The sequence below is a fragment of the Cyprinodon variegatus genome, unplaced genomic scaffold, assembly GCF_000732505.1.
Source record: "Cyprinodon variegatus isolate N-32 unplaced genomic scaffold, C_variegatus-1.0 Scaffold56, whole genome shotgun sequence".
Lineage (NCBI taxonomy): Eukaryota > Metazoa > Chordata > Actinopteri > Cyprinodontiformes > Cyprinodontidae > Cyprinodon > Cyprinodon variegatus.
The window spans coordinates 163,953-187,896 of record NW_015150509.1 but is presented as its reverse complement, the minus strand read 5'-3'; the positions used below and the strand labels follow the sequence as shown (position 1 = coordinate 187,896).

The 23,944-nt window shown below is 38.0% G+C and overlaps 2 protein-coding genes across 2 annotated transcripts in view; one reads left to right on the top strand and one right to left on the bottom strand.

The window, feature by feature from the left end:
• tmem164 (transmembrane protein 164) overlaps positions 1 to 8,943 on the top strand; it is a 22,795-nt gene extending 13,852 nt beyond the window's left edge. The window contains exons 3-6 of the mRNA XM_015371353.1: positions 3,157 to 3,223; positions 6,017 to 6,095; positions 6,927 to 7,027; positions 7,939 to 8,943. Of these exons, the coding sequence (XP_015226839.1) occupies positions 3,157 to 3,223; positions 6,017 to 6,095; positions 6,927 to 7,027; positions 7,939 to 8,145 (454 nt within the window). The 3' untranslated portion in view covers positions 8,146 to 8,943. The remainder of the gene's footprint in view (positions 1 to 3,156; positions 3,224 to 6,016; positions 6,096 to 6,926; positions 7,028 to 7,938) is intronic.
• A 3,215-nt stretch (positions 8,944 to 12,158) lies between these two features.
• Positions 12,159 to 23,944, bottom strand: part of ammecr1 (Alport syndrome, mental retardation, midface hypoplasia and elliptocytosis chromosomal region gene 1) — an 18,742-nt gene continuing 6,956 nt past the window's right edge. Inside the window, exons 2-6 of the mRNA XM_015371332.1 lie at positions 22,696 to 22,806; positions 21,270 to 21,384; positions 20,321 to 20,411; positions 18,964 to 19,060; positions 12,159 to 15,434 (exon numbers count right to left, since the gene is read on the bottom strand). Coding sequence (XP_015226818.1) covers positions 15,320 to 15,434; positions 18,964 to 19,060; positions 20,321 to 20,411; positions 21,270 to 21,384; positions 22,696 to 22,806 — 529 coding nt within the window. The 3' untranslated portion in view covers positions 12,159 to 15,319. The remainder of the gene's footprint in view (positions 15,435 to 18,963; positions 19,061 to 20,320; positions 20,412 to 21,269; positions 21,385 to 22,695; positions 22,807 to 23,944) is intronic.

The window sequence follows — 23,944 nt, the reverse complement described above, 5'->3', positions numbered from 1 at the left end:
TATATATATATATATATATATATATATATATATATATATATGTGTGTGTGTGTGTGTGTGTTTTTTTTTTATGTATGTAATGTGAATCTATGCAACTTTATGACCAAGAGCCTGGTTTAATCAAACTACTGTCTTGTAAAAGTCAATGGCACTTATAAATGTCAAAGGTTTTGCGTGCGTGAGTAATAGGTGCCCTGATAATAAATTCTCGTATATTAGCTCAGCAGCTCTTCCAGAGTGATAGGGTCCAAATGGCAGCATTGTTTTTGTAAAAAAAAAAAAAAAAAAAAGAGGCAGAATTGCAGCAAAAATTAACCTTGGTAAAGAGAAATGTGTAGAAAGAAGACGATCCCAATAGTACTAAAAGTTGTAAACGTCCTGAATATTTCCCATTGTGAAATAACCGACAGATGTCAGGATTGCATGTGGTGAGATTGAAATACTGTGGGACGATCGTGTCGAAGTACAGCAGTCAGTGTTCTGTCCTTCATGGCGTTCTACACTCAGGTGGCGTTTAGGGCAGATGGTCACCTCTGTAAAGCAGTAGAAGCTGGAGGCAAACGGATCTAGACCGGCCACAGTAACATCCTGCATGGACGCCCTCCTGAATATCGGCTGTCAGACTCTGCATAGTTCTCCACTTATATGCAGTGAATCTTTGTAGGAGCTGCTACAGAAAATCTTTCATTTGAAAAAAGCTAAACTTGATGTGTTTCCCTTCCTCACTATAGTTCTTTAGAGCTTTGTGTTTTTCTCATGTTTAAGATTCTGTGCAAAGACACTTATATTGGTCCATATGCGGTAGAAGCAAACCAAACGCATACCTGTGAATAAAGAGCTACATTGTTGGCTTGGTGGACTGCGTCGCCTTGGGATTGAAACCATCAATCTTCAGACCCCAAAAGAAGGGGGATTCGCCATGCTAGTTCTCCCCGGCGACGTCTTTCTGCCAGGATTGTTTCAGCTGATGGCTGCATTTACATTCACAGCAAAATCCCTGACCTCATTCTGAACAAGAAGCAAATAACATGGCCCAGAGCACAGCCACATTAACGCCTCGGACCCCTCCAACCTCCAAACCTGATTAGCTTTATTTTTCTAGAAGTGTAACAGTGGAAGTAAAGTTAAAAAACTTACTCTAGTTCAGTACAGACATGATCCATAGAGTATATTAAATCTGGTGCTGCAGCTGAGAAGGATGTTTTTCCATTTTTCAGCCTGACCAGTTTTCAGTATTTTAGTTTCTTTTTAAGAAGTTGGAGTACTTCCTGGTCTCCCCCTAAATGTATCACTAATTCTGACCATGACTTCCTTTTACCCTTTCTCCTCTGGTAACATCTTCCACACTGAAGAGGGTTTAAATCTATGGGGCGAATATAAAGGCCAATTTATACTTCTGACACATAGCTTCTGCAACCGTCAAATCTGTCTCTGTGCGTGACCACGCCCCCAGCGCAGAGGATCTGCATCCATCCTCGCACACCTCAGAAAAATCCAGACTACACGTTGGATGCTCCCAAACCCGTGCAGACCTCAAGCAGAATTGCGCAGACAAAAAGCAGCTGTGATTGGTCTTTGGTATGCCTTTCCGGCTGTCTGTGTGGTCGTTCTTCTCATTTCGGTGTCGGGGCGCGCCATTTTTAAAAACCGAGGAATAACAACAATGGATACTCTAGATCCATCTCAGTGACCGTGATATCTTCCAGATGGACCGTTGTTGTTTGGGAAGATAAACACTCCCGCAGGCACCACCGAGAAAGTTTTCGTGACCATCCGCCGAAGTTCTCAAATAGGCTACCCCTTGCGCTTTTGGCGGGAAACTGCTGTGTCCCTAGAAATTCCAGACCGACGTTGCAGAAGCAAACCATCAAAACTGGTTCGCAGCCAGACCCATGCGACATTTGATGTGTGCGGTTGCAGAAGTATAATCCGCCCTTTATGCAGCCAGTATGGCGTAAAAAACATGCAGTTGGTAAAAATATGGACTTACTTCAGGTAGAGATGGTTAAAAACAATAAAACTTTGTGATAGTCTGCACCAAAGGTTTTTATTGCTTTTAGTCAAACAACATTCAGACCTTTAGATTTTGTTTTCTGTAAATATTTAAGCCAACACAGTCCTCAATGCTATATTAATGTGGTGATGTCATAGTCCCAAAGGACCGCATCAGTGTTTTTGTCCAAGTATCTTGCATTCATGTTCTGAAATAAAATGTTATCCAATAACATCATCAGACAACAACCTTACAATGCTAAGCATCATGCACTTAAACCATGCTTACAAATGTTAAGCATGGCGTATTATTTTTAATAATACACCATATAAATAATATTTTTCTCTTAAATGCAACATTTTTTTTTTTTTTTTTTTACAATTTTGGTCTAATTGCGGCTTAAAGTGGGTCGCTCTCTCAGCTAAAGGCATGTTTTAGAGTCTCTACTCTAGTTAACGACTAATCGATTACTAAATTAGTTGGCGATTATTTCAATAATCAATTAATCATGATTAATCAGATTGTTTCAGCCCTAATTTGTACATGCAGAGCTGTGGTTTAAATATGCTGCACAAATCAGCTTGTTTATCTATTGGTACAGTGGAATAAAAGAGAGATCTGGTTACATGGAAAGTCTTGTTTTTCTGATGCTGCCTGTTTTATATTACGAAGACGGAAACAGTGTTTAAGTTGGAATGAAATCCGCTGTTTCTTAAAAAGAAAAGGTCCTGAGGCCGTTCAGAGTGGCAGCTGGCCATATTAGAAGTGACAGTCCTACAGCTCTGCTGTTTTCCCAATGACCTTAACTGTCACAACAGTTATTTTGGCTCATTGGGTAAAAAAGAGCAGTTTGCGTGTCGCACTGTGATTTGACACAAGCCTCTGGCTTTAAAGGCCGTTTCGTTCAGCTCCTGTTTATTAACGTGATTAAAGGAAACGTTTGTCAGAAGAATCCGTGTTCTCCAAAGGCTCAACTACTGGATATCTGACATTTAACAAACACTCATCAGAATCTGATCTAAATCGGAACAAACTACTAAATATGTCTTTCCTTTCTGCTCCCAGCTTATAAAACCACTTGAAATTTAAATGTCAGTTTCATAGAAACTCAGTGGAATAGTAAGATTTGAATTCCTGTATCCTCCTTTCATTCATCTTTCCAGGCTGCATGTCCACATGTTGAATGGAGCACTGCTGGCGTTAATGTTCCCTGTCGTCAACACCAGGCTGGTGAGTAAAAGTTCACGGTGATATTTCATGTTATTTCCTCTCATGCGTTTCAAAACCTTCTAATGTATGAACAGTAATGTGAGAAGTCACAAATTACAGCTTCAAGGAAGCAGAAAAAGTTGGCTTTCAGAGGTTTTTGCTGTCAAAGCAACAATAACATGAAAGTAGAATACCATCAGTTTCATTGTTTATTTTCTATAAAGTATCAAATTCTCACATTATTTCATTTCTACCTTTTTATTTTGAATGCAATTAATTGTGGGGAAAATAGATCTTTGTTAAACATATAGAAAATAAATATTTTTCTTGTGTCAGTCTGGATTTCTGTAATATAAATGTCATATTAACTTATGATTAATTAGTTAATAACATTTTTGTTTGTGCTTATGGAAAGCCTAATTTAATTTTGCTTTTAACAGAAATAACAGTACATGTCAATTAAAGCCTAGTTGATATTTGGGAATCATAATAAGTCAGGAATTAGCCACTAGCAGTGGTGGAAAGTGGAAAAGTACATTTACTTGATTACTATACTTGAGTATCTTTACTTGAGTGCAAATTTATTTTTTGGAGTGGGGGTACGTATAAGTATCGCTCCACTATTTCAAAGTGAAATATTGTACTTTCTACTCCACTACATTGCTACTAAGCTGCTAGTTACTGATTGAGCTTCACTTTGTCATTTCCTGTTGCTGTTTTTCTAGGGTTGAATTTCTGAATTTGGACACCACTGTTTTAGAGATTTGCATGATATTCAACAGAAGTGAGAAACTCAGGGCAGATATTATTACTACCGTAGTATACAAATTTTCTTAAGGCATTTGTTGTTGCCTGGTGGCCAAGTTGTTCAGTCAGATGAGTTCTCAAAGCAGAGTTTTAGTTTCTTTTCTGTAATAGATTCAACATTAAACCTCTATTAAATATGACGAGGAGAGTCAAGACTCTTTTCTTTGTTTTAATTAAAGGAATAGTACAGCCAAAACATGATTAGCCTTCATTTTCTACTCACCCCCATGCTGAACAACACTCTGGAGTACTTTTTTGATATCTCAAATGCATCTGGAGATCTGGGAGGCTTCTTGCTGTCTGCTGATATTCAAATAATGGAGGTGTCTGGTGCCCGAGGCAGAAAGGTCCATAAAAGTCCACAAAAAACGTGTCAATATTCCTCCATACTGCTCGTCCAATGTATTCCAAGTGTCCTGAGTGGGAAGCGTCCATAATTTACTCGAAACGAAGTCATTTAGAATGTTTTTAGAGCATAAACAGTAGTGTATAGAATTTCCTAAAAGCCCGCGCCTGCGAGTTCATGACTCTACGGAAACCGCGGCAGACCAAACCAGATGAAAGTGCGCATTCAGCTCGGCAAAGAACTCATGCTCTTCCTCAACACTGAAGTCCTCAGACATTTTTCTTTCGTTGTTTCTTTCTTTGCACAGGTAAACAGCACATTTCTTCTTCTACGCTTGCATTATCAGCAGAGCAGACGCTGAATGCGCACTTTCATCTGGTTTGGTCTGCCGGCTTCCGTAGCGTCAAGATCGCGCATGTGCGCGCTTTCAGGAAATCCTTTACACTACTGTTTATGCTGTAAAAACATTCTAAATGACTTCGTTTCGAGTAAATTCTGGATGCTACCCACTCAGGACACTTGGATTACATTGGACGAGCAGTATGGAGGAATATTGACACGTTTTTTGTGGACTTTTATGGACCTTTCTGTCTCGGGCGCCATAGACCTCCATTATTTGAATGTCAGCAGACAGCAAGAAGCCTCCCAGATCTCCAGATGCATTTGAGATATCAAAAAAGTACTCCAGAGTGTTGTTCAGCATGGGGGTGAGTAGAAAATGAAGGCTAATCATGTTTTGGGTGTACCATTCCTTTAAGAAAAAATAATCAAAATAGCTGTCCTTATATTTGTGGCATTTTTATGCTGTAGTTCTTTCCAGGAGGTGTGGAATCTGGTTCTACGCATCAATACATCAGTTGGTTTCTAAAAGTTACAAGATTCTTTAAAATGACTCTGGAAATTATACAGAAATGTACTGATGTTAGAATATTTAATTATTATTTTTGAATGCTGAATTTCTTTTAAATGCATGTACTTTTGAATACTTTTACTATTTTAAAAAGTGAGTACTTTAATGCTTTAACTTGATAGAGTAACTTTTATTTGTAGTTGAGTAAGATTTGACAATGAGTATCAATACTTTTACTCAAGTACAACTGTTGAGTACTTTGTTCACTACTGTCAAAAAAAAAACACAACTTCAGAGCCATGATTTATACATTTATAGCGCTTACTTCGTACTTTTGTGTGATTTTTAAGAGATGTAAAGCTAGTTGCAGTATCATGGTATGGGAGGGGTGGTTTTTCACAATTGAAGAAGCATCCGATTCAAACTGTAAACGTGTTGATTTGATGTTCCAGGTAAAATGAGACTCCAGTCAGACGGATGTGCATTAATAGTTTAACCGTTTTTTTCAGCTTCTGTCTTTTCAGCTAATGAGGATCTGTTTGTGAAAAGAGGCTTCCATAGTTTGAACTTCCACTTCCATGCAAATCGACTGCCGTTAGCATCACAGACGTTTATGTAAAGCAGATAGGTCCTGTTTTCATCACATTCCCGAGCGAGGAAGTATGGCTTCAGAGAGCTTATTTGCGTGTTTTTGTTTTGGTGTGCGGCCATATCTGATCTCACCCCTGGTTCAGCTGCACGGCTGGTTTAAAATCTATGAAGTGTTGCTGTAATTTGAGAAGTTTAAAGCGTGTTTCTGTTTGCTCCTCAGCTTCCCTTTGAGAAGGAGATCTACTACATCCAACACTCCATGATGTACTTGGTGCCTGTTTACCTTATGAGGAAAGGAGGTAGGTGTTAGTGTGTGGTCTGTCTTCATGCAGACACAAGCAGAGCCAGGATTACGCCATGGCAGACATCCTTTTCGCTGGGCCATGCTGCAGGAGCTTGTTGTCACTCTGAGCTCACAGGTTCCGGCTTACGTCAGCGTTATGTTTATTGTAAACAAGCATCTGATTACAGATTGCTGACCTGTGTAATTTGCCTGCTGTCTGTATAATCAGTTAAAGATCAAAGCCTTTTAGATTTTGCATATTGCTCCTCTCTGTGGTTAAAAAAAAAGATGTTTTTGTTTCTCCAGTTGTTATAGCAACAGGATGCAGACTCTGTTCTGTTGAGGCTAAACACATCAGTAATTGCATTGCAGAGGTTGATGGCTTCACTATTTCTAGATATGGCCAGCAGTCCATCCAGCCTCTGCAGCAGAAACATTGCTGTTCCTCCTTAAGAGAAAACTCTTATCAACTGAATCAGTTCTTTTGGTTTAAAGTGAATTATCTGTTCTAGGAGGAAATAATACATAATGACCCTGGGATATAAACAAAAGTATTTTTAAAAGCAAAAATACAAGGCAGTAAATGGCAGAACAGCAGTTTAACAGCTTGTGGTGGTAGCAGTTTAAGAACGCTGTTAAAGTAATTATAAATGTAGAGGCCATGTGTTTACCAGTCATTCTTTACTTGAAGGGAAAATCCTTTAACTTATAATATGATTCTGTTAGCTGACCTCTTCCTCTGGTGTTACACTACTATACAGTGTAACAGGGAAGCACAGACACTCCTCCCTGATCTTTAGTGCTTCCAGGGTTGGTCATCCAGATGCATGATTTCTTCTGTCTGCAGGTGTGTACCGACCCGAACCGCTGAGGGACACAAGGTGGACGGTGCTGGCCAACGGCATCCTGTTCTTCTACCATTTCACCTTCCTGCAGGTCCTTGGCCTGGTAAGACAGAGCCCCCTGCAGGCTCACAGCTGGTACTTCGGTATGCAGAATGAACTGCTGGGAGCTCACCAAAAGCTTTTTTTCTGGAGGGGATTCATTTCAGCAAGTCAACAAAAAAATGCTGTAAATGATGGAAATCCAAAAGCAGATTTCAAAGCAAGAATTTGGTCATGAATAATCGTAAGAGTTCTGGAAGGAAATTATTATTCAGTTCCAGGTATTTGCTGCTGATATTTAGTTGGATCTGTTTCAGAATGATAAAGGGGAGATAAACAATGGTGGATCTCTGAAGTTAAGGTTACGGACTTCTGATCACAGCTATTCAGGTGCTGTTGATGAATTCAATCCATTTTTATACTAAAAACTAAAACACAGAAAGATCCACATGTTAACTGAGAGAATCTAAAAGGAGAAACCTTGGTTGATTACGAGACAGAGTTAATAATTTGAATTCCAAACCAGACAGCCTAACATTTATTTTTATCAATCAATTCTGGGGGCTTTATGTAGCAAAAGAATAAAATATATTTAAACTCAAGTGATAAAATCAGAAGAAATAATTAAAGATAAATTTAAATGTGGGAAATAATTGTCTTCAGCTATAAAGTTAACCAAGCAATAGGAAAAAAAGGTCAGAAAATGTGCAGCGCTAACAAGATGTGAAATCATTTGGCCCCTAAATGAGTTTCTGCAGACTAATGATAAGTTATAGAGGACTTCCAGGCGGTGAACTCATCACTCATTCCATTTGTGGGAAGGATTTCTGCTCCAGAAATCCAGGGGAAATTAATGATTTAGAAAGATATGCACAGTTAAGTGGACCATGACATTTGCCAGAACTTCATCCAAGTGGATAATACTTTAGAAATTGCTATTAACATGAAAATGACCTGTTCCCCGCTCTGCTGCAGGCGACGGAGGTCAACCTGAACAACATGCTGTGTCCGGCCGTGTCCGATCCCTTTTACGGGCCTTGGTACCGGGTGTGGGCGACGGGCCACCAGACCCTGCTGACGCTCCTCCATGGAAAGCTCCTCACGTTGCTCTCGCAGCACAGCGGCTCTGCCTGCAGCTGCCTGCTGGACATGCTGCGACCGCGCAGCAAGAAGGTGGACTAGCTGTCCTCAGAGCTGCAGACCCAGCCGGCTCTCAGCGCCGAGGTTCCATTTTAAATCGACATTTGAACGGGTCGTTTAGGACGTTCTGTTGAGACGGCGGGAGAATCCCCAGGCCAGTAACTCAACATGCCGTCACTCGATGGCTCAAAATACATACTTGCATGTACAATTTAGCATTTCAAATCTAGCTCTCAAGAAGCTGGCCGCGTGTTTTATGGGAATCCAGTTTTCATCCAGGTTTGTTCTAAATGTAAACGTTTTAAGGACCGAAACGTGGAAATGCGAAGCTGAACATCACCTGCTGTCTGTAAGGCGCTGCTTTTTAGTTCCCTATGAATTTAGTTAAGCTCTTATTTTAGTGTTGTTTTTATTTGTCTCAAGTGTGCTTTGGAGCAGATAAATGTGAGCTGTTTTAAAATTTCCTGCTTCTTTCTGAAGCAAGAATTTAAATGTTCTTTTAATGTGGGGGGGGCTAAGAGTTCAGAATGGGAAATATAGTTTTTAAACTGCTTTTACCTGTCAGTCTCCAGCCTGTCCAGCACATTCCAGTGATGTTAATCAGTAGATATGAGGACCTAATATATGCTGGAAGTGAAGGCGATAAATGAGGAATGAATGGATGCAATCTGGGTTGTTGAGTTTTAGCTGTCTGTGTTTTTGTGTTGTTTGACTTTGTTAGGATAAATAATGTTGCCAATATGAGGCAGAATGAATGTCTCAGGTGGAACTGGAGCACCTTGTAAAAGTATTTATTCCCACCTTATCTTTATTATGTTACAACCTGCAAATTTTATTGTTTTTATGGAATTTTTATTGAAAGACCAACACACAGAAAAGTATTTATGAAAAAAGGTGTCATGGATGCAACTTTCTTTCTTTTAATTCTTTTTTTTTTGTTTATCTTTTATTTCCTGCAGTTTCCTGTATTCTGATCCCCTGAACAGAATCTAGGGAAACCAACTTTATTTGATTAGTTACTTAAATCCATCTTCCGGTCCAATTTCTCAGTCACTTTGGGCTACTACATAAAAATCCAATAAATATACATCACAATTTGGCATTATGTGACAAAAATGCAAGAGTTAACAAATACAAGCGGTGTGAATACTTTTGCCAGGTCCTATATGTCTGCAGCAACTGAAGGAAACTTGCTTAACTGTCAAGTATTTGTTTGAAAAACATCCTGCATTCACTTCAACTGTAACAAATCCTGCATAAAATGTTCAAATGCTCCATGGGTCACGTAATGAACAGCTGTTCATTAAAAGGTTTTATAGATTTTATCTCGAGTGTGAGGGCTGTGTATAACTGTAGCATTTTCTTCTTTTTACTATCAAGAAGGGAGAAACGAAACCTTTGTACCTCTTTCATTTCAACTATGTAAGTACTATGGCAACAATAAAAGGGATTTCCAGTGGCCAAACTTTTCTTTGTGTCCTTTTTCCTTCCTGTTTGTTCTCCTTTAAAACCTACTTATTTAAGACTAATATTTCCATTGTAAGCCTATGTATAGACACAATTCCCTCTAAACATTTCTTACAAATCTGATTGTCTTCTGATGAAACGAGCTGCCAGGTCAGGAAATCACTTTGTTGGCTTAATGTACAGAAATCAGAAAAAGGATAAAGTAAAACATGCGCTTCTCAGTAAGTTAGAAATATTATCAAAACTTTTGTGTTTCTCAGGTCAAAACTTTAGCTCATATTTATGGCAGAGATAAACTTGCAGACAGACCATCTTCTGAAGCAATACATTTTAGTGGCTTACATCACATTTCTGCATTAAACAAAAACTTTTTTTTTATTGGTATGTGGAATGAATAAAATACTTGAAATATATCGGTGTATAAAAAACTGTATCACGGACTTCCACATTGAAGATTAATGCATTGGAATAAGTTAAAAGGTAAATACAAAATTAATAAATAATGACTTTGGACATCTTGTTCCTTTCAAGGTATAAAGAACTACAACTTTATATATATATAATTTTATTTATGAATTTAACTTCATAAACTTACTCTGTTTTTAAGATTTGTCCATTTTATCACGTTAAGATGAAAAAAGGCACTAGAGTCCAATTCATGTCGCTTTAAAATATATCAAAGCATTTTGTCAAGAAAAAATATTTTCAAAAAGTTTTTCTTTTTCATTTGGTTGAAAATGTTCAGTTTTCTTCGTCTCCTAAGTTTTGTTCTCTCACATCAGTATTTGCTGTAGAAATGAAACAGAACAAGTCTCCTGACTAACCAATGTAATAAAAATCCATCTCTTTCTTGTGGTTATTTTATCTTCCAAATTGTTAGATGGCAAACCAATGAGTGGGTAGATCCAACGGTTCGGTAATTGGATGTAATACACTATGCCCAGCATCACAACCTCTTTGAAGGGTCTGGTTAAATTTATTCAGTCATGTCAAAAAGTTGAAGGGTAAAAATCCTTTTTTTGTGTTTAACCAGAGTAAAGCGTTACGTTTCCAATGTTCTTTGGCAAATAAAAGAGAGGGTCCTTCTGATGGGTTGGAAACTCTAGAGACCTTGCTATTGAGACTGAGTTGTGGGATGCAGCAAACCTGGCAACAGCTTATAAAGATGTGCTATTCCAGTAGAGGTGTGGCCCTTCCTGCCCTGGGGTCTCTTCATAGGAAGCTCATCCCTAAATTAAAAAAAGAAACAGCTGAAACTGATTAATACAGCAGGAGCTTAACGGTCTTGAAGTTATACTCTGATTAAAATAAGTATTTTGTTTTTTGGTGCAACAGGAATCATTGCTCTACATCTTTCATGCATCTACCTCTAATCCTCAGACCCGATTAAACCAATAAATGTCTTTGTTCCTGTCAGTCACAGTTAAACTAAAATAAAGTAAACCTGTCCTCATCTCATGGCAGATGTGCTGTAAGACAAGAAGACACGTTTAACCGAGTTTGAGTCGTTTTTTTTATTGAATAAATGATCTTAAAAGGTAACAATGTTTAAAACTACATTATCTTCACATCCATTGCTTACAGATAACCAATCGATATATATAGAATTTTTTTTATCAGTCTTCTTCACAATTTATTTTCTTTTTAAGATTTACTCCTTTAGGAGTCATACCATCATAAATGCCCATTTCCAAGTCCCATCACACTAACAGCAATTCATTTGGGAAAGAAGGAGGGGTCTAGCTCTACAGGGATGGAATCAAAGTTCCCAATTCATATTTTTCCATCAAGTTTTTTTTTTCTTCAGAGTACTAAAGCAGAGAGAGAAAAAAAATAAGTTCCAAAAATTGACAAAGGAAATAAAAGTTGGTATGAGGAGTTACACCAGGTAACCCTCCCAGCCCATCAGGCCACTGCAACAGAAAGTCATTTTGTACAGCGACACGTCTTAGAAGTGTGTCTCAAAATTCTCAGAACATAGAAAACCACTAAAATAAGTTTGAAACTAGATCCAAAATATTCCTTTGAAAAAAATTTATTTTGATGTACAAAAACAGTCATTTTTTTATTGTCTTTTGTTTTTTTACTTTTTTTTTTAATAATAAAAGCTTCAAACACAAGTTTATTGTAGTTCTTATTTGTCATTATCATTATTATTATTGATTCATTTTTTTTTCATAATTCTATCAGTGCGATTGTATACCAGTGCAGCTACTGGGTCGAGTAAAGAAAAACAGGCTTTTTCATTTTTAATGGCATAAAAAATAAGGAACAAAATCCGTCTTTTTATACAAAGTATAACTGCTGGTCTTTAGGGAAAAAAGAAAAGAAAAAAAAAAACAGTTATAAACCCATAAAGCTAGGAGGCACACCATGGGATTTTCTTTTTTTCCTTTTTGAAAAATTATAGCAATAATAATAATACTAATAACAAAACAAGTAACAACAATTTGCATCCAATTTCACCGTCTTGATGCCATTAACGGCCTCAGAGACAGAATCAATGAAAAATCATTGAGAAACTGGGCTGCTTAAGTCAGAAATCACACACACAAGAAAAAAAAAAGTTAATCATGAGCAGGGATTGGTTTTTTTTGTTTTTCTTTTTGGAAGGACAGGAAGCCAGGCCTAGAAAAAAAAAAAAAAGCAGCATTTGGGCATGGCCGCTGGCATCTTTGGTTCAGTCGAACATACGAAGGTAACTAGAGCTAGAGCACTCCGTGCGACATGAGGATGACCGCACGAGGAATGCAGAGGCTGAACTCCAAACCCAGGTATGGAACCAAAACACACGATCTGCTACAACAGTCTACCAATGTCGTTCCTTACGATTCCTTGAGGTATCAATGCTTCCAACTGTTGGGGTATTTTCCGTTTACACAACAAAAAAAAAGTCATCTCTGTAGAGGTGATGCTGCCCTTCAGTAAGGTTTAAAGAGGCGCTCAAACGGCCTTAGCAACAGGACCTCATACAAGGTAAACAACGTAAATGTTGCCCTTTGAGAAGAGGTTAGTTGATTCAGCAGCTTTAAAAAACAACAAAAAAAAATAGACCAGGAACCTCGGATCTTCCCACCATATGCCAGTGAACGACATGCATCAAACTTTGACAAACTAGGCCATGAGGTTGGGCCACAGTGAAGGGAGTAACCGGGGACAGGAGGTAAGTGTGTGACTTCTTGTCCTTTCAAACCTGCACAGTGTTGACTTGCACTGTTAGGAAAAAAATAAAATAGAAATAAAAACAACAAAAAAACACCTGTTGAACAGATCTGCATATTTCAAGGATTGTAAAAGGTAAACATGTAGGATTTTCTCCTATGACAGATTCACTGTTAAGTTGCTCTACCATTAACAGTACATTCCATAGCCCTGGAGGAGTCTTTCTTCATCATAAGACAGAATGTCGTTTTGTTTTCCAGTATGGAATTGATCCCCATGTCGCCCACGTTCACCATCACAAATGAGCTGATTTCCAGGGCTGTTCGCGTTCCGAGTCGTCCTTCGGTAATAAAACGCCACTTGGTTCACAGCAAGGTACTAACAGAGAAAATCTTACATGTCGCATCTTTAAGTATATGATATGATCAATGAGTCCGCATGACCAGTCACGAGATGTGACCACCCCAATATGAGGTCCGATAGCACCATATTTGTCTTTTAAATCTCTTAATGGTTAATAAGAGTGTCTAAGCCATAGATCAAGCATATCATGGATAAAAACCATAGGTCTCATATTCATACATACATGCAACTAAATACATTGCATGTGTATACAAAGACATATATGTAAAAGAGCATGGTCAATTTGGTTTTGCAGCAGAGAAATTCAGGTTGTGCTGTAGTTAATGGACCAGGAAAGCAGACGCCTGACTGTCCCTTCTCCTGTAGTGTAAGATAGCATTTCCTTTTAACGGTTACATGAGAAAACCATGCGTAGGATATGAGCAACCGGCGCGCTGCATCTACCGTATGTTGAAGAAAAAGCGTCTGACGCCTGATTTGGTAGCCCCCCCTCATCTCTACTAAGTGTGGCGTTCAAGTAGCTGAGAAAGGAGAGGAACACTCAGCGTCTTTCTCCTGGCCCATCGTTTAAAAAAATCGTTTAAGGCAACACAACTGAAGTCTGGGATATTTCTGGGTGACTGTGGATGGAGTGCCAAAAGCCCTTGACATTTTTGCATAAAGAAAAAAAGAGCCTGTCAGTTAGTAAAAGGCTGTTACGACACAAGACGTCGGTCAAGTAACAAGACCCTCTCAAAAAATTCCAGTTTGTAACGGAAAACAAAAAACGAGCAGAACGATAACGTGGTGATCCTCAGCGGATCAAACATTCGTTAAAGTACGTCTAACTAGCAGAGCGCGTGTTGGTCTAACTCCCACCTGGATAATATTTGGATAAGGACTGGCTTTATACGACCTAAGAAAGATCTTTTTTATATATATATATGACATAGACAACTGCTGATCTGTAACCTTCGGACCAAAAAGACCACAAAATAGAACATTCCCTGTCCTGCAGACACACGGATCAACGGATCTCACTGGGAGAGGGAAGAGAACGGTTGCGGCGCCGGTTGGACGATCCTAAATAGTCAGTCGACCGCTCCGGGTTTCACTCACTTGATTTACACGCAGTTCTAAATGACACAAACATTTGATCAACTCACATCGTCATGCGTGACATCACCTATAACCTCTTCCTAAAGACATCAGGAGCGAATGAACAGAGTGGAATATCTCAGCACCAAATGCTTGCAATAACTGACAAAAAGTGGAATATGGAATATGGCTTTAACTTTTTTAAACACTTCCCTGACAGTAAAAGAAAAAAAAAAAATTTCTCTCCATCGCCTCCTTGACTTTTTTCCTCCAACACAATAAACCAAATCTAGTTTCAAAAAAGAAGTTGAAATCTAACGTTTCTTTTTTTTTTTTCCCATCCACTGACTAAACTTTACGCAAAAACTCAATTTCTGATTTATTCTACTAGTTTTCTTGTGACAAAGCGATGCCTATAATCCACACATGGCGAAACGCACAAATACACTCGATTATGACTCAAATCAATAAACGGCGTCAGCAACAGGCTGCCCGAAAGGCGCCACAATCCTATCTACACTTTGGAATACACATAAATCCTGATACATTTCCAAACTATGAAACTACGAGAGTTTACAAGGCTAAAGCGACCTCAGCTGTCAAGTTTTTGAGAGGAATTGAAATAAATGATGACACAGCCTTTTAAACTGCAGTTGCCTTTGCTACATGATATTAAACGCCTGGATAGTAAAGGATAAAGGATGAAACAGAACACAGAAGAAGAAAATATAAATGTGTTAGTAAATGTATAATTGGAGCAAAGCCTAAATCCGCCCAAGGAGACTTGCTTCCATCCACAGAATCATATAAATGGTTAGGTCTGCTAAAAGGATGCAAAAATAATAGTTTAACGTTGGTTTATTTTCCAAATAAAATGAGCGAGGGGGGGGTTAAAGATATTGGTATACATATGCTGCAAAAGCTCAACCACAGGCAAACAAAAGGGAAAAACATGGCTTTTTGCCATAATCAAATGATGCTTCCTTGCCACCCGTTGCCATGTCAACGTCTGTGAGACGGCCAGCATGGCAACGGAAACTATCATCATAAAATGGTACAGTAGTAGAAATAGCTAGACCAGGAGGGGGCGGGCTCTCCTGGGAATAGGTCAGCGGAGAGGTCCAATGATTGGTCATGCGGCTCGCTGTCAGGAATAATGGTTATACGACGGCACCGGGTGCCCGATGCCGTTCTGGTAGTGGTGGTGCTGGCGATGGGCGATGTACTCTGCATAACCCATCGTCATCTTCTCACTATGGTACCTGAAAGAGCAGAGAGAGAGAAAGCTCAGTCTGTCCTCTGAGAAGCATCGGTGTTCCAATGCACAAAATGTCCACAATGCACTTTTTGGTGGAGCCTTAAGATGGGTCACCGCAGGCCATTTATTGCCGTTAAATTCAAAAGGTTAATGTTTTATTCATTATAAGTCATACTGGACCAGGTTAGTTTTAACCCCACGGTAACATCTGCACTATTGCTTTCACTAGAACATTATACTTTTATACACTACCTGAACACAGGTAGCAAAAGTTTGCATTGAGACCTGTTAACTGTAGAATTACTTGAATATATTTTTGCTGTACATTTTCAAATGGAAATTAAAGAAAGGGGCTCCTTATTCCATCTATTTATCAAACTGGGGGCTCAAAGAACAAAGATCACCAAGTTAGAATGAGTATAAGACCTTTGGGGTGAGCTAAAAAAAATAAGACAGCATTATTAAACAACAATGTTCCTGTGCAAACATGATCTTTTTTCTATCTCCATCAACAAAATGTGTAAGTGACATTTCTACACACCCGAAAACGTTGCAACTAGTAGGTATGTTTCATTTTAACTAAACGTGCACACAAATATAACACTACTCCCACACAAAGACCACCTGACTGAACTGTACATAAAAGGCAGGATCAATGTTTGGTTCCAAGCTGAACATTTCAACAGAAATCAAGACAGTCCGGCAAGTTTGACAACAAGAAGGAGACTATGTAATCAGTGTTCAAAATGTGCCTTTTTTTTCTTCCAGAAACATTTTGCAAGAGCAGTAGAAACATTTTTTTGTTTAACGAAATAAATAAAAATGTGTGCAAACAAGGCCTAAGACGGGACTTAAAAATGTAGCCAATTATCTTTCTGCACAATTAAGGGTGGACAATAATTCAATATGAATATATATTAGAGTATAATTTCATTCAATATAGGTGATATGTATCTTACAGGTCCCATATTATGCTAAATTCAATTTAGAAACAGTTTCGAACAGTCACATGTGTGCTGAAGCCCCGTATAAAAGGTTCCATTTCCCCCTCTCTGCCCGCATTGTTCCACCTCTTAGTTATTGTGTGCTCAAAATAAAAACCACTCAGAGGATGGATGCTTAAGCTAAAGCATTTCAGAGAGGAGTGCTTCACAAAATGGGTGTTCACAAGCAGGCTTCTCCACATTCTTTAAATTGAAGAGTAAATCGATACCAACTGTCCATTACAAAGCTGTGTAGGTAAGAGCTGGACATGACTTTAATGTGTTGGACTGCTCAACCTGTAAACACGTTAGCACTGCAGCTAACGTTTGTGTCCTCGGCTGTTTTTTTAAGCAGGTTTTTAAATAAGGTGGATAATCTTTGTGCTTCACAAACAGTGTTTTCCTAACATGATATCTGCAGTAATTCTGATTGTGTGGTTGCGTTAAATTAGTTCTTGTTAGTAGCAACTTGGTTAGTTCATCACTGCACATAGGGGCCATAGCAGCTCAGGCTAACTGGCTACCTGTTTATTTTATTGAAAGGTTGTTTGGTTGCTTGAAAATGGGATTGTTCTATATTCAGAAGGCATGCTCTGTGTTGAGATAATTAGAGAGACTTGCCTGTATTTCCGATCATAATTAACATAATAAATTAATGGCAATGAGTGGTTTGTGATCAAGCTGCTCATATTGTGTGCTTTCTGTACCAACTTAACGGTTATGGTTGGTCTTTGTCTTCTGTATCATTCCGCTTGTAACTACTCGATCCAAACCGAAAGCACGATCCGTACGAACAGCTCATTTGCGCATGTGCAACCAGATATATATCCGTTTCATTCATGTAATTATGGTGCTGAAATGACTTATTCCTAATCTTAACTCACGAAATAACATTAATACATATCTTTAAAAAACATTTTAGGATTTTTCTGAGACAATGTTTATGCTTTTTACATATTCTCTTGAAAACTGCTTGTGTGACTTCATCATCGGACTTGCTCTGAGTAGTAGTATGATTAAACCATGTTTATCTGCATTTTAGTTGTTTCTTTCCTTAGGTTACACACTATTCACCATAATGTTAACAGGAAAGGAAAAAATAAAACTCAAAAAGAGTAGATTTTTGTTTAAATCCAAAGCGAAAAAAGTTAGCTCCTGGAAGTAGCGTAGGATCCCATTTCCTATGCAGATCGGGCACAGATGAGTGAAAAAACAGAAAGGATTTTAAGATAGCCATTTCCTCAGGAAATAAATTATTAACCTTTAATTATATAATAATATAATTTACATTATAGTTTAGTATGCTTACCATTTTTGGGGAGAGAAAAATGTAATTTAGGTCTTTTTTCACAAAATAAAATCGAGGGCGACCCGGATGTATATCTGGTTGTGCAAAGGAGCTGATGGTATGTGCTTCCTGTATGGATTAGGTATCGACGCCGTTGTTCAGCCGTCATCATTATGAAGGCATTTAAAGCCAAAACAGGTTGTTTAGAAGAGGTATGAATGGGGAGGTTATTGGTCACACTCTGTCTGCCCAATCTGACAGGAATTTTCCTGTTTAAACATTAGAAACATGCTCTGGAGGCCTCACTGTTAATATTTATTTTCAAATGTGTTATAATATGACACCTTTAAAACTTTTCCCAATATTTCAATACATTACAGTCTATCATTAAGTGTTTCTTCACTGATGACGTTCAGTCATCATCAACTGATGCAAGTCTTTTACAACCAATACAGATTATTTAAATATTAGCCTAACAAAACCTGGATATTTTTGGGCTCATTCTTGCAGCCTATCTTAACCGTCCTTTCACTAGTTAGGTTGCGAGGGCGTGCAATAGTTCAGCCGTGTAAAATACATGTAGATCAGCGATAGACGTGATACTTTTGATAATCATTTCACAAAATACACAACCGTTCGAAAAAAGCTTGCCTATTGAGAGGTTTTACTCTATATAATAGTTCTGCTAGCCGTGTGTATATTTTAATCTGGGGTCTGACTCACATGTAATGTTTATAGATGTTCAATTTTGTTTACATGATCAAAGACAAACAAAGCAACCTAAATATTATTTTCTATGTACTAAATGTAGCGCACTTAATTATTTTTGCACAATGTTAGCTTTAAAAGCCACGTAAAGTTTCCCAAATTGGTTCAATTTAAGGGGAAAAAAAGAAACCAACTTCCACTGGTGCCTGAGCCACTGAGCAGATCATGTAAACCCTAATTCCTTAGAACTGCTAAACTTTTCCAAAAAGTAACACCATAGAAGTATCCATGCTCTGATAAATAGCACTGCTAGCATGCTCAGCTAACTGTTGTAACTCTCCTATCTCCATGGCTCCGTTTCATGCAAGCAACTCTTGCAGGTAAGATGATTTTATCTAAGTTTTTGTCTGCATTAAAGAAACAAATCAATCAGCTTTATCATCAACTACAATTTACACTGCAATCGAGATTTATTTAGTTGAAAATGTTAAGCATCTGGGTGATAAAGAACACATTGACACAAATATTGTTGATAAGGTAGGTTCAAATCATACCTGGTTAACTTAATGGTCTTCCTGAAGTCATTTGTGATGGGAGCTTTGTAGCCTCCCTTTCGTAGTAAGGAATCTATGGTTTGAATGTGGTCCCAACCTAGAAAGAAAAAGAATAGCACATGTGTGAGTATGTTTTCATGCACAGCTGTGCTATAGGGGGGCTATTATGCATAATTTTAAACAAGTTAGGAGAGGTCATTGGCCTGAAAAAAACAAAAAACAATCCATTACCATTTTTTTTAGCTTAAACTCATTCAGTTTGTTTCAGTCTTTTGGCTCCGTCTCTTTTATGCACAATGGTGAATTGTACATCTTTGACCACAAGTCAGATCCAGAAGCTAAAGAAGCGGCTCCTAAATGTTAAGCAAGTCCTATTTCTACAGGACAAGCGTAGAAGTTTCCAGAGCAATGCATACAGCCACGTTTCTATTGGTTTCTATTCAGGGTTTATACATGAATGAGCAACTCTAATTTAATGCTTTTTAATTCTCTTTTAATGCTCTTAGAAATAATTTTAATGCCATCAACAAGTAGCCATGACTGTCATTTATACACGGCAAATTCCTTCTTCATCTTTACCCTCAGCAGTTCCTCGATTTCCAGACACTGTTGTTGAAATACTTTTTCCCATTCTCTAGCCTTTTCTCCGCCTTGAGCTTCTTTTCAACCGGAAGCAGTTCCATGCAAATATGCAAATATATTTAGCAATATATTTGCATATTTGCAAATATATATATCATTTAATATATTTTTTTCTAAATAAAGCATTTTAAATTCCATTAATAATCACATTTAATGCATTTTAATGCCAATTCAAGCCTTAATTAAAAAAATTATTTAATGACTTTTAATGACCATGAAAACCCTGCTATTTGTTTCAGTCAGATGCTACTTGGAGACATTTTCGTTATTTTAAGTTAGGGGAAAAAATGAAACCATGGTGACTAGCATTTTTATAGAATTTTTAATACCAATTAGCATCATGCTAACCACTAGTTCTTTTAAGCCGTTCTGTGATTTTTTTTTTCTCCCATTTTCGGCACGTCATAATGGTAATGTTGGGTATGTGGTTTATAACAATAATAATCATAACTTTAAGGTAAATGCGTTATATTTTGTATTCATGCTATCATTTTAGTTAGCTAGTGTTGCAAGACTAGGGGCGAGTCCAATGATTTTGGACGCCATTGTGACATTTTTGAAACCGCTTGCTTTAGTCACTAACTAAACATTACATAATGCAAAAGAAAACTTTTTTTAATCAACACTGACATATCGAGAAGCCAAATAGAAGTTAAGAATTTACAAAAAGTTAATTTTGCATAATGAATCCACTTTACAGGCAAAAAAAGCTGACCTTGCTCCTTTGCAACCTCTGGTAGGTAGGTGGCGGTACGCTTTGATCCTTTTTCATTGAAAAACTCTATCCTTATACCATGAACACCCACCTAGAAGCAAAGGGAGGCAAAAGACAACAAGACAGTTGCATCAAAAAATGAGTTGCTAAAACACCACCTGAGGGAAACAAACTGAGTGTATGGATTCTAATGAATAGACAATAGAAATTGAATGCATTAGCATGTGTTTCTAACCTTTCTTTTATCGTATAATTCGTATGATTTATAATGTATCACATTACAACCACAAAGTATTATGTGTTTTGAGTTTTTATGCGAACGACATATAGGGAGGGTACAAGAAGTGGAAAGAAAGTGATTTGTAGATTTCAGACTTGGTAGAAGAAAAATCTTAAAGAATGGTGCTTTCAAAACTTTTTAATTAAAGCTGAAAGTCTTTAATTATCAAAAGAATATTACTGATTCTTAGCAGCAAAGCATTGGATCGGACAATGAATGTAGGTTCACTTGCAACAGCTTTTTAACTGAATTTAAGAACTGTAATAGAACTCTGATGTAAATCTGTCTGTTTTTTATTATTATCATTACAGACATGGGGACTCTCTACCTCATGGATTACTGCTGAATATCATTAATTCCAACAGGACTAAATACTTCTTACTATACTTTGAGTATTTAACAAAAAAAAACATGTTACTTTCCTCCCACTTCAAAATAATGCAAACAAAATGCATGGATCTGTTGGTTCCAATAAAATCCCAATAAATAAAACAGGCATTGGCTTAAGTTGATGTGGTTTTTTTTTTGTTTTTTTGTTGTAAGGCATTGGTTATGTATATTGCTTTATGTTTTGGCATTTCACAAGACTTACCACAGAATAACCTCAAGCAATTAGCTTCAGAAAAAGCTCTCAGAAATGTGAACCAATGGCTTTGCGAAACCACCCACCTCCCAGTCAAGGTAATCACCGACGTCTTCAAAGTTGGTGAGAAGAGACACTGAGCAGAAGAGGCGAGGCAGCTCATCCCTTGTCATAGGGGGGAAGCGGCTGTCTTTAAGGGCACTGCAGACGAAGATAAAAAAAAAAGCACGAGCATTAGAGCAGGATACAGATAAAAGCCACTATAAGTCAGTGTTTGAACAGTTTAATTGTTTGATCGTTGTGTGTGGGACTTAATGGGAACAAACGAAGTGATGAATAATGCACCTTCACATTTAAAAGTCGGATAAAAGAATTCTTTAAACATTTAAAGAAAACAAAGTGCTTAACAGCTGCACCGCTTCAAGTTGAAAAAAGTCCAGCTTTTAAAAGAAGTTTCCTCCATTTCCTCCACAACTAATCAAGCTTTATCAGAGCATCTGAAGGACTGATAGATGTGCAAAGAAGACGAATGTTTAATTCAGGTTTGAGGCGTCAAAAGAATGTTGATTCCACACCCATAACATAACATGGCGCCCCAATATGATCCCAAAACCACTGAAAATCTCCGGGAAGCCAATTAACCCCCGGGTGCCGTGCTGATCTTATCCCATTTCCTGCTATCTCTGCAGGGTTGGCAGTGAAGGAGGATCATACACTTTCAATTGAGAAGGATTATAACATAAAAGATTAAAGGGCCTTTAGCTTGAAGCTACTTAGCAGGCCACACATCTTCTCTTGCCATATTATCAGCATTTGGCTCTGAGCTGGTGTTAATTTGGAACCCGGCAAGTCTGCAGATCGACCTACATGGAAGTGACAGTGCACGCAGGCGGCCATGTGCACAGCTAATCCAAAACTCACATACATCTGCAGGGAAAATTGGATGTTTTAAAAAGTAATAAAAAAAAATAAAAAAAATGGGACTCCACAAAAGAAACAATCATAAGACTTAGTTGTGAAAAGGCCCAGTTTGAATGCTTCAAGGCCTCTTCTTTCAAACCGAAAATAAAAACGATCAAGTGTAACGTTTTACAGGCTGATTATGTCCAAATGAGATTATTTCACGTTTCTATAGAGTGACTGACAAACTGACTTCATCTAGTAGAGATCAGGCCTCTGAGGGGGCCCCACGCCATCTGGCACAGGATCCATTGTGCTGAAGATAATTGTCCTTAACTGTATGTTTGGTGATGCAGTGCTGCAGAAAGAATGTGGGAGAGGAGACGATCCCTGATGGTATTATTCATCACAGCAACAGTATGGTCATGGTGCTCAGCCCTAAAGAGGCTGCTGATTCTACTCAGCATGAAGAAAACTTAAGCCTTAAAAGAAGGTGAAACGTCTTTGGTTTTGTTGCCCTTTATCCAGTTTAACACATTTGACCAAAAACCCCACATATCATCTGTCTAATTCAGTAAGGAATCTTTTTTTTTTCTGGCTTTTCAAGCTTACCTGGTAAGGGTGTACTCCCTGAGTCCTGAGTGCAGATTCATGGCAGAAAATGTACCTATACAACCCCTCAACCGTTTGTCTCTGCCTATTTTCCATGTGACAAACAGCGGGCTGGAAGACAGAAGAAGAAAAAAAAAAGTAATGCATTACATTTGCTTAGCTTAAATGATTCTCACACACATTTCTGTAAAACACAAGAGCCTTCTGTCAGCATCCCCTGCTTTATACAGAAGAATCTTACCTCATGGGATAGAAATAAGCTAAACTGTCTTTTATCATGACAGATCATTTTTCATCAAAGCCTTTCTCTCATTGCTTGGGGCCATCCGCTTAACCAACTCTTTTTGTCTGAGACAATTTTTTTTTTCTTCCCCTCTTTTATGCTGTAACCAAGATTTTCCCGCTTCTTATGAAAAGATCACTTCTGATTACTCTGCCTGAGGAAAACCACAAGAAACCCCTGCAGTGGTGCTACATTTATAACCAATTAATCAGCCTCTGATGTATAAACAAAGCTATGAATGACAATGAAGAGAGCAATTAAACGCTGCATTAAGGCAGCAAACTGAGCAAAGAAAAATAAAACCAAGTAAAAAAAAAAAAAATCAGCTCGGCGGTATTGTAGGAAGAATTACGCAAAAAGGAGTTAAATTCATCATCGCTTTGATATTACATTTAAGTTGGAACAATTAAAACCAGTGCACATGTTTCTGCTATCTAATAATTTCAGAAAAGTATAATAAAGTGGATTCATTGATTTGGTTCTCCTGATGATCTAAGGTGTGTTTTTTATGTGACCAGAACAACAGAGCAATGAAACATTGCTGCAGGTTCAAAAGCGTTTGAGACCAAAGTGACCAGTTTTCTTCAACTGTAAACCATTAAGTAAGTGAGCTGACCCTTCCCCCACCTGTTGCTGGTCACAAAACATAATTTAAGTAATTACTACAACGGTGTCTTCACAGGTGAAATTAAATAATTATTCCCATCTTATCACAAACACACATTGGACAGACTCACACAAAGGACAGTTTACACTGAGCAATAACCCAACATGCATATTTTTGGAGGAGCTAACCCACTCATGCATGCAAGGAAGATGCTAAGAAAAGGTTGCAACCAGGAATTTGAACCAAGGATCTTGCAAAGCATAGAGTGCTACCAGTAACTATCATGCAGTCGCCAATCAGATTTCCCTTCCTTCCTTTTCAACTCGATACGGATACTAAGGAAAATATTCGATACTCGA